The sequence below is a fragment of the Scylla paramamosain genome, chromosome 25 (genome assembly GCF_035594125.1).
Source record: "Scylla paramamosain isolate STU-SP2022 chromosome 25, ASM3559412v1, whole genome shotgun sequence".
Classification (NCBI taxonomy): Eukaryota; Metazoa; Arthropoda; class Malacostraca; order Decapoda; family Portunidae; genus Scylla; species Scylla paramamosain.
In genome coordinates, this window is record NC_087175.1 from 5537501 (window position 1) to 5552500 (window position 15000).

General features: G+C 50.0%; 1 protein-coding gene across 1 annotated transcript in view; it reads left to right on the forward strand.

Annotated features, from left to right (window-relative positions):
* Nucleotides 1–1438: 1438 nt before the first annotated feature.
* Nucleotides 1439–15000, forward strand: part of LOC135113157 (uncharacterized) — a 180575-nt gene continuing 167013 nt past the window's right edge. The window contains 1 exon segment of the mRNA XM_064028244.1: nucleotides 1439–5803. Within this exon segment, the coding sequence (XP_063884314.1) occupies nucleotides 1448–5803 (4356 nt within the window). The 5' untranslated portion in view covers nucleotides 1439–1447.

Genomic DNA, 15000 nt, shown 5'->3' on the forward strand with positions numbered 1-15000 from the left:
ATACATAACGTGACCTATATTTGAGTGTGTGTGTGTGTGTGTGTGTGTGTGTGTGTGTGTGTGTGTGTTTTAGGTGTGTATTTGTTTGTTTCTTTATTTTTAAATGTGATAGTGGTAGAGTTTGAGTTTTTGCATCTAGGTCAGCAGTGTGTGTGTGTGTGTGTGTGTGTGTGTGTGTGTGTGTGTGGTGATGTTAATAGTGATACGGAGGATGTGGGTGGTTGTGGTGATGGTGGTGTTGATGGCATTCGGGGCGCCGAGGTGTAACAGCGGGTGGTGAGTGTGGTGGTGAATGTGTGGTGAGTGGGTGGTGATGGCAGTGTAGCAGTGAGTGGTGGTGTGTGGTGGGTGTATGGTGAGTGGGTGGTGATGGCAGTGTAGCAGTGAGTAGTGGTGTGTGGTGGGTGTATGGTGAGTGGGTGGTGATGGCAGTGTAGCAGTGAGTGGTGGTGTGTGGTGGGTGTATGGTGAGTGTGGTGGTGATGGGTGATGTTACTCGTTAAGGTGATGAGGGAGATTATAACAGTTAAGTGTGTGGTTCGTGGCTGCAGGAGTGAGCAGGGCCGGTGGACGGAAGGGAAGGAGTAAGTGTTGAAAAAAGAGAGAATCACCTGTGGATTCAGAGAGGCGCTGGAACACCACGCCGCTCCGGGAACTGTTGAGGGTGCTGAAGCGCGCCTAGTCCCGCGCCGCCTGACGACCCCCATGCAGAGCGTGGGCGTGAGGGACGGTCGATATGAGTGTGCCGGGCAGATGAGGCAGGTGTGTGTCTCAAGGTCGATGCCTCGTGGCCGTGCGAAGCGCGAGTCTTGAGTCGTGAGTCGTGAAGTGCGATGTGTGACTCGTGAGTGGCCGCCGCCCTGCACCACCATCGGCCCATCATGCCCCGCGCCGGGTCAGGCCAGGCGCCCTTCCACGATTTTGACAGCATCGCGCAGGTGGCGAGGCGCGCCCAGGACCCGGCGGGCCACGCCGAGAGGGTAAAGGTGTCAGGCGGTAAGACAGCCAAGGCCAAGGTGAATGCCAAATCAAAACCAAAGAAGAGCTCCTCGCGGCAGACCGCGGCCAGCGCCTGGCAGTACACCGTGGTGCCCGCCGCCACCCCCGCCGCGGGCCAGGCCGCCGCCTCCTTCCCGAGCCCGCACACCAGGCCCAGGATGCCTCCCCCGCCAGTCCCAAGTCCCTCCAGAGCAGCCACCAGCAGGATGGCGTGGTCAGGAGGCGCCGGGAGCAACAGCAGCACCAGCAGCGGCCCCTCACCTCCTGGAGGAGTCTGTCAGCCCTGCAGGGCGGCCCCTCGGCAGAGAAGGGCAGGCAGCGCAACTGGTCCTCCTCGCCCGAGAGCCGCAAGTCGGTGAGCTTCGAGGAGCCCCAGGTGATCCTGCGGTACTCGCCCGAGGACCCGAGGGAATCCCCCAGACCCAAGAGCCTCGTCAACAAGGCGCTCATGAAGTCCTGGACAAAAGGCTTCACCAAGAAGGCCGCGGTGCCTGGCGGGGGCGGCGAGGCGCAGGGTGTGGCCGGGGCGTCGCCGCTGCCCTTCCTCAAGAAGACCAAGTCCGGGCAGGCCACGCCTGAGGCGGGCTCCGTCTCCTCCGTGCCCTTCGCCAAGAAAAAGAAGGCGCTGCTGGACAGGGAGAAGGACAAGGACAGGGAGGGCTCCGTGAGGTCAGGCGGCAGTCACCTGTCAGACCATCTCGGCAAGCTGAAGGTCAACCTGCACCTGCGCCGCAGCCACGCCGCCGCCGAGCCCGTCATGACAAGCTTCGTGCAGGACAGCAGCGAGTTCCTGTCCCCCAAGTCTCCCACGGGGGAGGGCGACACCATCTCCCTGGCCAGCTACACCAGCATCGAGTCCTCCGCCTCCGCCGCCGCCAGGCACCGCCCCACCAAGCACTGGAAGAAGAAGAAACACCACCAGGATGCCCTCGCCCTGGGTCCCTCGGACCTGCGTCTGCGCCCCGCCAAGGCCGGCAAGGCCCCAGGCCCCGTGCGGGCGTTCAAGAACATGTTGGGTAAGAACTCCCGCAGCACGATGGACCTGAGCGTGCTGGAGCGTGCCAGTGTGACGGGCATGTCTCGCAGCTATGACGACATCCTCAAAGAGAACAACTTCCCCACGCAGCAGGAGTTCGCGGCGGACGCGCGCATGCTGACGCTGAGCCGCGACTGTGTGGAGCCAGGAGACTTCGACGACGACGCGGAGTACTACCGCGAGTTCCACCGCTACTACGACGCCGAGGCGCAGGCTGGGGGCAGTGCCGCCACCGGGAACGCCGCGCCCCAAGCTGTGGGGAAAGGAGAAGCAGGCGAGAGGAGCGTCTCGCCCTCTCCTCCCGCCGTGGAGTCCTCCGTGAGGAGCATGGTTTCCAAGTACGAGAGGCTGAGCCCCGCCGAGCAGCCCGCCAGGCGCCGCGCCGCCACCGCCGCCTCCTTCCCCACGCCCGCTGCCGCCACGCACCACCACGCCAGGGCCACCACGTCAGTGCCGCCACCAGGCACACACACCGCCAACGCCACTACCACCACCACCACGGTGACGGTGCACCAGGAGGAGGGCACGTGTGGGGCCGTGGCGGCCCCCGGGACGATAGACAGCGGCAGGGAGGCGGTGAAAGGGAAGCAGCCTAAACCAACACCCAGAAATTTGCAACTGGCCGGCCAGGGAGGCAAGGAGGTGCGGGCGGTGCAGACAGCCACCGCCAGGACGGGGCTGTTGCCCACCACGCCCCTGCGCCCCGCCGTCAGGAGCGTCGAGAGGAGCACGACAACAAACGAGTACGAGAACCTCATCGTGCCTCCCAGAACGGCGAGGAGCGAGGGGCACGGCATCACCCACACCCGGGACAGCCGCCAAGCCAGCGCCTCGCCTCCTTCGTCGCCGCCGCCGCCACCGCCCAGGGACGCCCCCAACCTGGAGAAGCACAGAGGCAACCTGGATTGTGACAGAAGCAACCCAACAGAAAACGGCAGAGGTGATGTCTCTGCAACTCACGCCAAGACACACCAGAGGACACCACCACGAGGCCACACCACCACTGCCACCACCACCACCACTTCGGTGAAGAAAACGGAAGGGCCAGCGGGGGGCCTCAGCATTCCCGCCGTGGTGATCACCAAGGAGGAGAGGACGAGGGTCAGCACAACACCCGAGGCCGCGGAGAGAGTGAGGGCGACGCAGATGCAGACGGAGGCGAGGCAGGATCCACCCTCGCACCTCCCCGTGCAGCAGACCTTGAGTGGAAGCTCCAACGAGGACTCTGGCTTCCTGTCGTCCCTGCACCGCCTCGTCAGGAAGACCACGAGCTCCAGCTCCACGGAGGATCCGCAGCCCAGCCTGAAGGAGCGGCTGGCCAAGCGCCTCTCCAGCGTGAGCTCCGAGGATCGCGAGGCCGGCGACTCCTCCCGCAAGAGGAAGGTGCCACCGGAGAGACCGCCGCCGCCCAAACTGGTGTGCGACAAGTTCAACACCTACGGCCACTACCTCTCCGCCGACGACCCACCCCTCGTGCCGCCCTCCCCGCCGCCGCCCAAGCCGCCCAGACTCTTCCAGATTCTGTCCGGCTACCGCAGACCTGGCGGGGGCGTGGAGAGACTGGCGGGGGGCAGCGAGCACCTCCTGCCGCACCACCACCACCACAACTACCGCCGCTACTCCCTGGTGGACAGCGACCTCGAGATTATCTGCTCCGACAGCCACCACCGCCACCACCAGGAGGAACCAGGGGGAGACTCTGACCCCTCCCCGCCGCCCCCCGACGCCCACTACACCTACACCAAGTTTCCTCTGGCGGGGCAGAGCGACGATGACTCCCTGGAGTACCCGATGTCTGCTGACGAGGATGAAGAGGACGTGGTGTCCCTGAGTGGCGTGGTGGTGGAGCAGCTGTCCCCGCCCTGCCCCCGCCGCGCCCCCTCCATCTCCCCTCCTCCACCCCCTGCACCGACTACTCCTCCTCCACCTCCCCCACAGTCCAGCAGCGAAGAAGAGGAGGAGGAGGAGAATAAGAAGAGGAGTAAGAGGAAAAAGAAGCATGGTGAGGAGAAAATTGACTCCCTCACGACTGATTTTCCTCTCTCAGTCTCGCACGACCTCGCCACGATCCCCGCCAGCGAGTGCGACGCGTGCGGCACCTGCAGCGGTCACTCCTCGTGGTCGTTCGGCACGGATGAGCAGTACGAGAAGGCGACGAGGGAGGAGCACGACCCCTGCCCCCTGCACGACGCAGGCAAGTCGGCGGAGGCAGTGGAAGTACGACCCGAAAGTCCACCAAAGAGAACCGACCTGATGATGTCCACTAAGTCTACGTCATCCACCACCACCACCTGCCCCGTCCACTCTCAACACACTGGCGAGGAAACAAAGAAGACAGTGGAAGAGAAGGTGGAGGTGGTGGACACTCTACCTAGAAGTCCACCTAGAAGAGCAAACCTAACCACATCCACCACCACCACCACCACCAGAGCCACACAAAGGGAGTCTCCGAAGCCAAGAGAGAGAAGGCAGGCGGTCCTCACACGCCAGCTGGCCACCAGGGAAGTGCCGCCCATTCAAACAGAACAAGACCACGAGGACACCAAGGGACTGAAAACCAGGCGTGACGTGGACTCAGCAGGCCCTATGGTGACTAAACGCACACACTACACATACGAGAAGAATGTGAAAGCCACGCCGCGGAGAGGAGAGGGCCGCCTGAGTGGTCTGGCGGCGAAACAAAACTACAAGTCTCTCAGTCGATCTCTAGAGGACAGCCTCGCGTCGGAGTCTCTGAAGGGCGAGGACATCATGACACCCACACGCCTTAGTAAGTATAAGTGGAAGAGCATGGACTTGAAGAGCGAGGAAGGCGCTGAGGGAACGCAGAGGAAGCCAAAGGGACAGGTAGTGGAGGATGACTTCGTGGAGAAAATACTAAAGCGAGCGGCGGAGATGAAGGCGTCCACATCGGAGGCCATGCAGAGGAGCCTGGAAGAGGAGGAGAAGGACCAGCCATCCACCAGCACCTCCACCCGCATCACCACAACCAAGACCTCTTACTCCTCCTCAAGAGACACCCTCAGGCCAGACCCAGTGCCCCGAGTGAGCGCCCCCCGTGTCCCCTCCCCCGTGCCCTTACCCCGTGCTGACCCTAAACCTCTCCCAACCCCAAGAGTGACCAAGCCAGTGTCCGCGCCGGCTTCCCGCCCCTCCTCGGCCCTCTCCTCAGCCTCCGACCGCTCCCTCGTCAACGTGTTTTTCGAGAAGCTCCTGGAGAGTCAGCACGGAGCCCGCACCTCCACGCCGCGCCTCGCCAAGACCCTCTCCCGCTCAGAGACGCACCTCGCCAGGGACAGGGATCCCGGGAGCCACGACGCGGACCCCAGCGGCGTAGAGGACGTGAGGACCTGGAAAATGAGGACCTCCCTAGACTCCTCCACGCTCAGTGACTCACCGTCAGCCTGTGAGTCATACAAGAGCGAGTCATACATATCATACGCCCGCCAGATGACCTCGCCCACGACCAGGCGACACGAGAACGACCTCCGCCGCTCCGTCAGTTGCGATAGGATACCACCCACACTCGCGTCCTTCCCTGACCCACGCCCACGCCAGCGCCTCCACCCCGCTCTCTCCCGCTCTGATGCCCTTGTTTTCTCCAGCGATGAGGACATGCAGGGGGTGGAGGTCGGGGGGGCGCAGGGGGCGGGGGGCGTGTGGGTGCGTAGGGTGTCTGACTCCATCCTGTTGCGCCCTGAGGGATGTGGGGGCGCCCCTCGAGGCCACAGGGACACAGGATACACGGGGGACACGGAGGATGAGGAGGTAGGAGTATAGGATGTGTGTGCAGAGAGAGAGAGAGAGAGAGAGAGAGAGAGAGAGAGAGAGAGAGAGAGAGAGAGAGAGAGAGAGAGAGAGAGAGAGAGAGAGAGAATGTTTGTCTCCCCACCTCCCCCATTACATTCTTTTCCCTCCCCAGCCCCCATTTACTTCATCCAACTTTCCTCCCCTCCCAGCCCCGTCATTCTTCCCCCTTCTCCCCTTTCAAATGTCAGGTAAAGGGAAGGAGCGGAAGGTGATGGGGAGGGGGGTCACACCTGTGCTATTGTCACCTGGTAATGGGTCGGGATGGAGGGGGCAGGTATGCGGGAGGGAAGGGGAGTCTGGTGAGTGATGGGGAATGGGGAGGGGAAGGGGGATAGGGGGGGAGAGAGAGAGAAAGGTGACATTTCACGTATGCAGTGTACTCGTCCCGTGTCTGAGTGAGTGAGTGAGTGAGTGAGTGAGTGAGTGAGTGAGTGAGTGACGAAAGTGAGCTGGTGAGTGAGTGATTTATGGACTGACTGACTGACTGACAGACAGACAGACAGACAGACAGACAGACAGACTCACTCACTCACTCACTCACTCACTCACTCACTCACTCACTCACTCACTCACTAACTGGCTGGCTAGATGGCTGACTCACTGACTGACTGACCGACTGACTGACTGGTTGACTGTTTGACAGACTGACTGACTGACTGCCTGGTTGACTGTTTGACAGACTGACTGACTGACTGCCTGGTTGACAGTTTGACTGACTGACTGACCGACTGACCGACTGACTGCCTGGTTGACTGGTTGACTGCTTGACTAAGGTACGACTGACTGTTTGGCTAGGTGGCTCAATGACTGATTTATTTCTTGATTGACTGACTGGATGATCGTTTGACTGACTGACTAGTTAATAGAGATATACAGTAGAACAAAGACAGACATCCTTATGATACTGTAGATGAGATGAAAAAAAAAAAAACAGGAACAGAAAGACAGACAGATTGACAGACGGACACACACACACACACACACACACACACACACACACACACACACACACACACACACACACACACACACACACACACACACACACACACACACACACACACACACACACACACACACACACATACACACACACACACACACACACACACACACACACACACACACACACACAGAGAGAGAGAGAGAGAGAGAGAGAGAGAGAGAGAGAGAGAGAGAGAGAGAGAGAGAGAATTCGCAAACAGTATTAATTTCAGCAGTCATTAAATTAATAATATGAAAAATAAAGATAAACGTATTTCTACACACACACACACACACACACACACACACACACACACACACACACACACACACACACACACACACACACAGATTAGTCTTACCGTTAGGATTAATGTTAAGTTTTTTCCCCATCCCCTATGTACATTTTTCAGTTTGTCAACTGCCTAAATAATAAACCGTTTATTATTATTATTATTATTATTACACACACACACACACACACACACACACACTAACCCTTCCTCCCCTTCTCATTAACCCCTTTACCTACCAGCTTCCACCCCTTCTCCCCATCCCCCCTCCACCTCACCCCTCTCATACATTTCCCGCCCTCCCATCCACTCCCCCAAACCTCCCTTAGCCATCCACCTCCTCCCTCCTTCCACCCTTCCACCAAACACCTTCCTCCCAAACATTATTTCGAAACTCTTTAAAGGGACAAAGGCAAAAAATACCGGATGATACAAATGGATCTATTTTCTCCCCGCCTCATTATCAATAGTACCCCCCCTCCCCCCGTCCTGTCCAGCCACCCCCCACAATGCACCGCGATGTAAACACAATGTACAGTGCTGCATTACGTAACACTGTGATGATTTAGGAGTCTCGTGTGTGTGTGTGTGTGTGTGTGTGTGTGTGTGTGTGTGTGTGTGTGTGTGTGTGTGTGTGTGTGTGTTTTCTTTAGTCCACGTGGAAAATTTCGCTTCCTGTTTTTTTTTATGATCATTCCGTAGAAAACGTTAGTCGCACGCGAGGACACACACGCGAGAGAGAGAGAGAGAGAGAGAGAGAGAGAGAGAGAGAGAGAGAGAGAGAGAGAGAGAGAGAGAGAGAGGTGTTCTATATTTCCCCACGAGACATCACAAAACATTACGTGAAGGAGATAACCTACATAGTGTGAACCGCAGGTGTGTGTGTGTGTGTGTGTGTGTGTGTGTGTGTGTGTGTGTGTGTGTGTGTGTGTGTGTGTGTGTGTGTGTGTGTGTGTGTGTGTGTGTGTTGATAGATACGTCTTTATTAGCTGTATATTTGTTTAGTTAGTTATCCTCCAGTAACTGTTAAATCTTGGGACTTCAATGGATACTACAACTGGGATGAAAGGGTTAAATAAATAAGAAACAGTAATAATAGTGATGATAGTAGTAGTAGTAGTAGTAGTAGTATATACTTATGAGTACACCATTACTTGCTTTACTACTTAAAACACTTACACTTTACTGTCTGCCATAATAATAATAATAATAATAATAATAATAATAATAATAATAATAATAATAACTGCAACGAAAAGAACAAGAGTACCAATAACAAAAGCCCTACGAGTAAGTCAGTTTAGCCCCCGTGTAGTGGCGTTCGTGCACCTACAACACCACTAGCACACCTAACACCACTGACACACAGGCACAGGTGATCGATAAAAAAAAAACACCTGTGCTAAGTCTGATTCCACCTGCACCTCACACACACACACACACACACACACACACACACACACACACACACACACACACACACACACACACACACGTACACACACACGCACCTGGCTACCTTACCTGCCCAGAATACTAAATATATTAACTTAGGGATCACGTCTCCTCCTTCGCTGTATCCCTCAGGACACAGGAGCCTTGAATAGAGCCATTCTTAGCCTGCGTTGCTTAGGCACTTCCCTGCACCACCATACACGTTTTGGCTTATAATCTCACTTAACAGGATCTAATGGGAGTTATTGGAGCTTTCAGGGGTTTTTTTTTTTTATCTGTTTTATGCAAATATGTTACCTTTTTGTTTATGTAAGAGGGGCACTAGCTAAGAGTAACGCAGATTTAGAGATAAAAGGCCCACTAAGGCGCCAGTTCCCCTAAAAACAGGTCTGAAACGATAATCAGTTAGTGATGAATTAGTGTCTTGAAATCTCCCTCGTGAAAGAGTTCAAGTCATAGGAAGGAGGAAATACAGAAGTAGACAGATTGTAAAGTTAGTAATAATTCTGTATATTTTGTGAGGTTTTGAGGATTTTCTTTATGATTCCGTAAATATGACAAGGATTCTGGACATTCAGTGAGGTTTAAAGGATATATTTTTTTTTATGATTTTATGAGTTTAGTAAGGATTGTGTACCATCAGTGTGGCTTTCAAGGATGCTTCATGATTCTAGTGATAGTTTAACATAGATTCATTATTAGTTAGTTTTATAGCTGTGTTTTTATGGTTCTACAGTTTCAGTAAGGGTTCTGTATCATCAGTGAGGTTTCCAGGGTTGTTTTTATGATTCTAGCGATAGTTTAGTAAGAACACTGCAACATTGATAGGAAAAACACTCATGAGAATTTGTCTTATCATCTTCGTGGCGTATGAAAGACACCACCGGCATGAAAAATATGGGAAAACTAAGATTAGGAAAAGACATATATATACCAACAAATAACAGAAAATCAAGAAAACATGTTGATATACAATAAAAACTTTCCAAGCAGCTTACTAATGATCCAATCACCTCCTCAACCGATCTTCACATAGGAAGGAAAAAAAAAAGAAAAAAAACAAGCATATCAACTTAAACGCAAGCAAAATTAACTAGCTAGAAACTGCACCACCAGAACTCACCTAAAACTCATTCATTTCCCATCTCCCACTTAACTTTCTTCCACCCCCACCCCCTTCTTTCCCCTACCTTTGCACACCAACTTCCCAATTTTCCATCTTAAAAAAAAAAAAAAAATTGCACACCAACTTCCCAATTTTCCATCTTAAAAAAATAAATAAATAAAAAAGTGGTGAAGGAGTTGAGCGTTAAACCCCATCATCGCTACTTGACACAGCATTCCTCAGCCACAAACCACACTGAGGCATTCAATTTGTCTGACAGCCGTGGGTAAACAATGCACTGGTTGGACGGACTAGCCACTTTCTTTTTGTTGGTTCTCTTTACTCACCGGGGTCTCGCACCTTCAGTAGACCTTCTCACCGCCCTCTTTGTTGCTCCTGGCCAGATCCCCTCTTACGTGAAAAAAAGATGTTGGTAGAGTTATTATTTTTTTTGTTTATTTATTTATTTATTTTGGTACTTGTAAGAAATTGATTAGGTTAAATTCAGTTAGGTATATTAGGTTAGGTTATGTTAGGTTACAGTTGGTTAGGTAAGTTACGTTAGGTTAGGTTAAGGTAGGTTAGGTTAAGTTAGGATTGGTTAAGTTAGGTTAGGTTACATTAGGTTAAGTTAGGTTAGGTTAAGTTGGGTCAGGTTAAGTTAGGTTAGCTTTGGTTAAGTTAAGCTAGGTTACATTAAGTTAGGTTAAGTTGAGTCAGGTTAAGTTAGGTTAGGTGAGGTGAAGTGGTTAGATTAGGTAGGTAAGATTAGGTGAGTGTAAAAAGTCGTAAATTAATGCACACTTGATAGTATTCGTTAGTCTGGCAGCGCTGGGGGATACGAGAGTGGCTGAGAGGTGATGCCGGGAGCAGAGACCAAATTTTCGTACTCCACCACCACCACCACCGTCATCACTATAGCATCTCTGCCGCTGTTATTATCGCCTCCTTGTCTTTGTCCCGTGTCCCACTGATTAGTTATGCATTCCACTGCCGCCTCGTGCTCGTATAGAGGCTGGAATAGCAATGTTGTGGCGGAAAGGGAGTCAGATTCTGTTTTGTTACGTTTTGTTGGATTGGATCTTGTTGTTGCATTGAAATCACCTGGAGAATTGCTTGCCGTGACTTTCTAGTTCTTTTGTTTCCTCCTCTTCGTCTCCTCCTCCTCCTCCTCCTCTCATTACTTCCTTGTTCTTTTTTTTATTTTTTTATTTTTTTTCCTCCATGCTTCTCTGTTATTTTTTTTATTTGTGTGTGTGTGTGTGTGTGTGTGTGTTTTCCTTTGTTTTTATCTCCCTCTCTCGTGGTTTTGATGTGTTTGGTTCACTCACCGCCTCAGACTCTGCCGCCGTTACCACTCTCTCTCTCTCTCTCTCTCTCTCTCTCTCTCTCTCTCTCTCTCTCTCTCTCTCTCTCTCTCTCTCTCTCTCTCTCTCTCTCTCTGTCGCTTGTGTGCTTATTTGTGTTTTTTTTTTTGTTTGTTGTTGTTGTTGTTGTTGTTGTTGTTGTTGTTGTTGTTGTTCGTTTTGTACTTCTGTTTCTAGTTCTACCTTTTTTTTCTTCTCCGCCCTCCTCCTCCTCCTCCTCCTCCTCCTTCTAACTTCCATCACTCCGTATCCCTCCTTAACCCTTTCTATTATAGTATCACCTCTCTTCCTCTCCCTCTACCTCTCCCTCTCTCCTTCCTCTCCCTCTCCCTCTCTCTACATACCCCGCAATCACACTTAGAACACTTCACTCACACATTTATTGTTACAGATCAGAGCCACTCACTCACTCACCCACTCACTCACTCACTCACTTACTCACTCAATTGCTCCCTCGCTCGCGCAGTCCCGTAGTCTGAAGGTGCAGACTCTCTGAAAAAGAGGGGAAAAAAAAAAGAATAACGAAACGGTGAAGGAATTTTGCCCTACGGAACCCCACTCAAATATTACGACTCTTGTTCTTCCTCACTATTAACTTCCGTGGACCAAAAACACATGGAATATAAGTAAAAACTCGTATTCTTACTAATTATTAAGGGTAATGGGACAAAGGAGAAGGAGTAACGCCACCAAAACACGAAATATTGTGAAAATTATCCAATATCTACGAACTCCTTGAGCGGAAGTAGAAGGAGGAGGAGCAGAGGTAGTGGGGGGCAGGTTCCGTCGCCGCCAGTTACCATTTTACCGAGTCTCAGTGGCAATTTAGCCTTCGTGGGGAGAGGAGTGTTGCCGCTGCTCTCCGTCATGGTGTGAGGAACTGGGAGTGTGTGGCCGGGCGTGGAAATTAAGCCCGATCTGTGTGATGTGCAGTGAGAGAAGAAACTGATGTGTTGTGAGTTGTGGAGGGTGTGTGAGGTGGTGGTGTGTTAATGAAGGCGATTAGCAGGTGAGTCCGTGTGTGTGTGTGTGTGTGTGTGTGTGTGTGTGTGTGTGTGTGTGTGTGTGTGTGTGTGTGTAGGGGTGTCCTCGACCGGAAGTAACCGTGGGAATTCTTCTGAGAGGAAATAAAGTGGTCTTGTGAAGCATGCGTTACGTATACTCGTACACACACACACACACACACACACACACACACACACACACACACACACATGAACCGGCAAATGCTATCTTTACTCAGCAATGAGCATGACTGTGTGTGTGTGTGTGTGTGTGTGTGTGTGTGTGTGTGTGTGTGTGTGTGTGTGTGTGTGTGTGTGTGTGTTCCAGTTACAAATATGTGCAACATCAACATCAACAAAAACAATGATTACTACTACTACTCCTAATCCTACTACTACTACTACTACTACTACTACTACTACTACTACTTCTATTTATGTCAGAAATAATGTAATAGTGTTATTCTTTTCAATATTTCACATTACAATAGTAGTAGTGGTAGTAGTAGTAGTAGTAGTAGTAGTAGTAGTAGTAGTAGCAGCAGCAGCAGGTAGTGGAGGAAGGAAAGGAAAGCCATTATTTTCAATCCATCTTCCTTTGTTGTACTTTTTCCTCCTCTTTCTTTCCTGCCTTTTCTTCTTCTCTTCCTTCTCTTCTTCGTTCTTCCTGTAACACATTTTCTTTATTGTCTTATCATTTCATAATTTCCCTTTCTTTTTAATTATTTCCCTTCTTTCTACTATTTTCTTGTTTCCTTTCCTTTCTTTCACTGTTTTGCATCTTCTCTCCCTCCTTTTCTTTAATTTCTCTTCCTTTCCTTACACTCGTCTTTTTTTCCATTCTTCTCTTTCTTCCTTCCTTCCTTCATTTATTCCATCCTTCTTTCCCTTTTATTCCTTTCTTCCCTCCTTCTTTCCGTTTATCAATTTCAGTTCTTTCCCTTCAATTTTTTTCGTCCATTTACCTTTTTTTTCATTCATTCATTCTTTCATTTAGTTAATTCATCCGTTCTTCCTTTCCTTCTTCCCTTCCTTTAGTTTCTCTCCCTTTCTCTACATTCTTACTTTTTTTTTCTGATGCTTCCTTTCATCAGTACATTTATTTTAACCTTCCTTCCTTCCTTCCTTCCTTCCTTCCTTCTTTCATAAGTAGGTAAGTGTGTAGAAAAATGGTCTAGTTTTCAAAGTAACTGTAGTTGTAGTATATATCTTTCTTCCCTCTTCTCCCCCTCTCCTCTCCCTCTCCTCTCCCTCTCCTCCCTCTCTCTTCACCAGCTCCCCATCTCCCTGCAATTCTCACCGCTCACCGTTTTCCTCCCTGTCTGAATGGTGGTGGGGAAGGAACAGCGGCAGGAGAGGGAGGAGGAGGAGGAGGAGGAGGAGGAGGAGGAGGAGGAGGAGGAAGAGCAACAGGAGGAAGGTCTGTTGGTTCTTTACGTGATGCTATGTGGTGGAGGAAGGTCAAGAGGAGGAAGAGGAGGAAAAAGAGATGGAGGAAGAGGAGGAGGAGGACTGACAAAGTTAAAAGACGTAAATTGAGGGCATTATACGAAAAAAGCTTACTAAGAAACTCAATTATGTCTCCGCTATATCATCCTAAACCTGACGCAACCTAACCTAACCTAACCTGACCTGACCTAACGCAACCTAACCTGACCTAACCTAACCTAACCTAACCTGACCTGACCTAACGCAACCTAACCTGACCTAACCTAACCTGACCTAACCTAACCTGACCTGACCTGACCTGGCCTAACCTAACCTAACCTAATTCAACCTAATCTAACCTAACCTAACTCAACCCAATCTAACCTAACCTAACTTAACCTGACCTAACCTAACTCAACCCAATCAAACCTGACTTAACCTAACTTTACATTATTAACCGCCTAATTTTTTCCCACAATCCCTTACAACATTTCAGACAGTCTTTTACTACACTCTTTTAAATAATTATGCAATGTAGGAAAGGACGAAAAAAAAAAAAAACAGCATTCCATTTTCTCTTCTATGTCTCCATGTGAATATTTTCTTTTTCTTTTCTTTTTAGTTTTTTTTTCTTTTTATTTATTTTTTTTCTTTTTGTTACAATGCTCAACATTCTGGCTACACAATGACACCAGCAGTAAAAGGGTTGAGGTTGTTTGATCATTCTGTCAGTTAGTCAATTTGTCATTCTGTCTGTCTGTTTTGTCGGTTTGTTTGTTCCCTTTCATTTGTGTGATTTGTGTTTGGTTAGTGACGTGGATGCTGTGTTCTTGATTTCTGTGCAAGTGAATGATGGAGCAGTTATTTTGTTTTGCAAGAATGGTAAGAAGGAAGGAAGGTTTTAGGGGAGGGAAAGGGAAGGAACAGTAGGTGATGGAAAGAGGTACAGTTAGGGACACAATGGTTAAATAAGGAAAGAAAAAAAAAAGTGGGAATTTATAAGGAAAAAAAATGTGGTGTGTGTGTGTGTGTGTGTGTGTGTGTGTGTGTGTGTGTGTGTGTGTGTGTTCAAATTTATTTTAGTGTTATTTTTTTTCATTTATTTATTTATTTATTTATTTATCTATTTTATTTTGTTTATTTATTTTATTTATTTATTTTTTTTTTTATGTGTGTGTGTGTGTGTCAATGTGCTACGTGTTTTTTTTTTTTTTTTTTTTTTCACTGTACCTGCACCACGCCCGCACCACACGGCAGCGTCTTAATTACTGTAGCTTGAATTGATACTTAGACTATTCATGCTTGTTAACTTTACCGAGGCATCTGTTTTGTATATTTTTATCTGGTTTGTGGCCAATAAACTATCTATCTCTCTATCTGTCTGCCTATTAATGTATCTATCTATCTGTCCATCTATCTGTGTGTGTGTGTGTGTGTGTGTGTGTTGTTTTTCTATTTTAGTGCTTTTCTTCCTTTTTTTTTATTGTTCATGAGTAAGATAAAACAATGAATTAATATC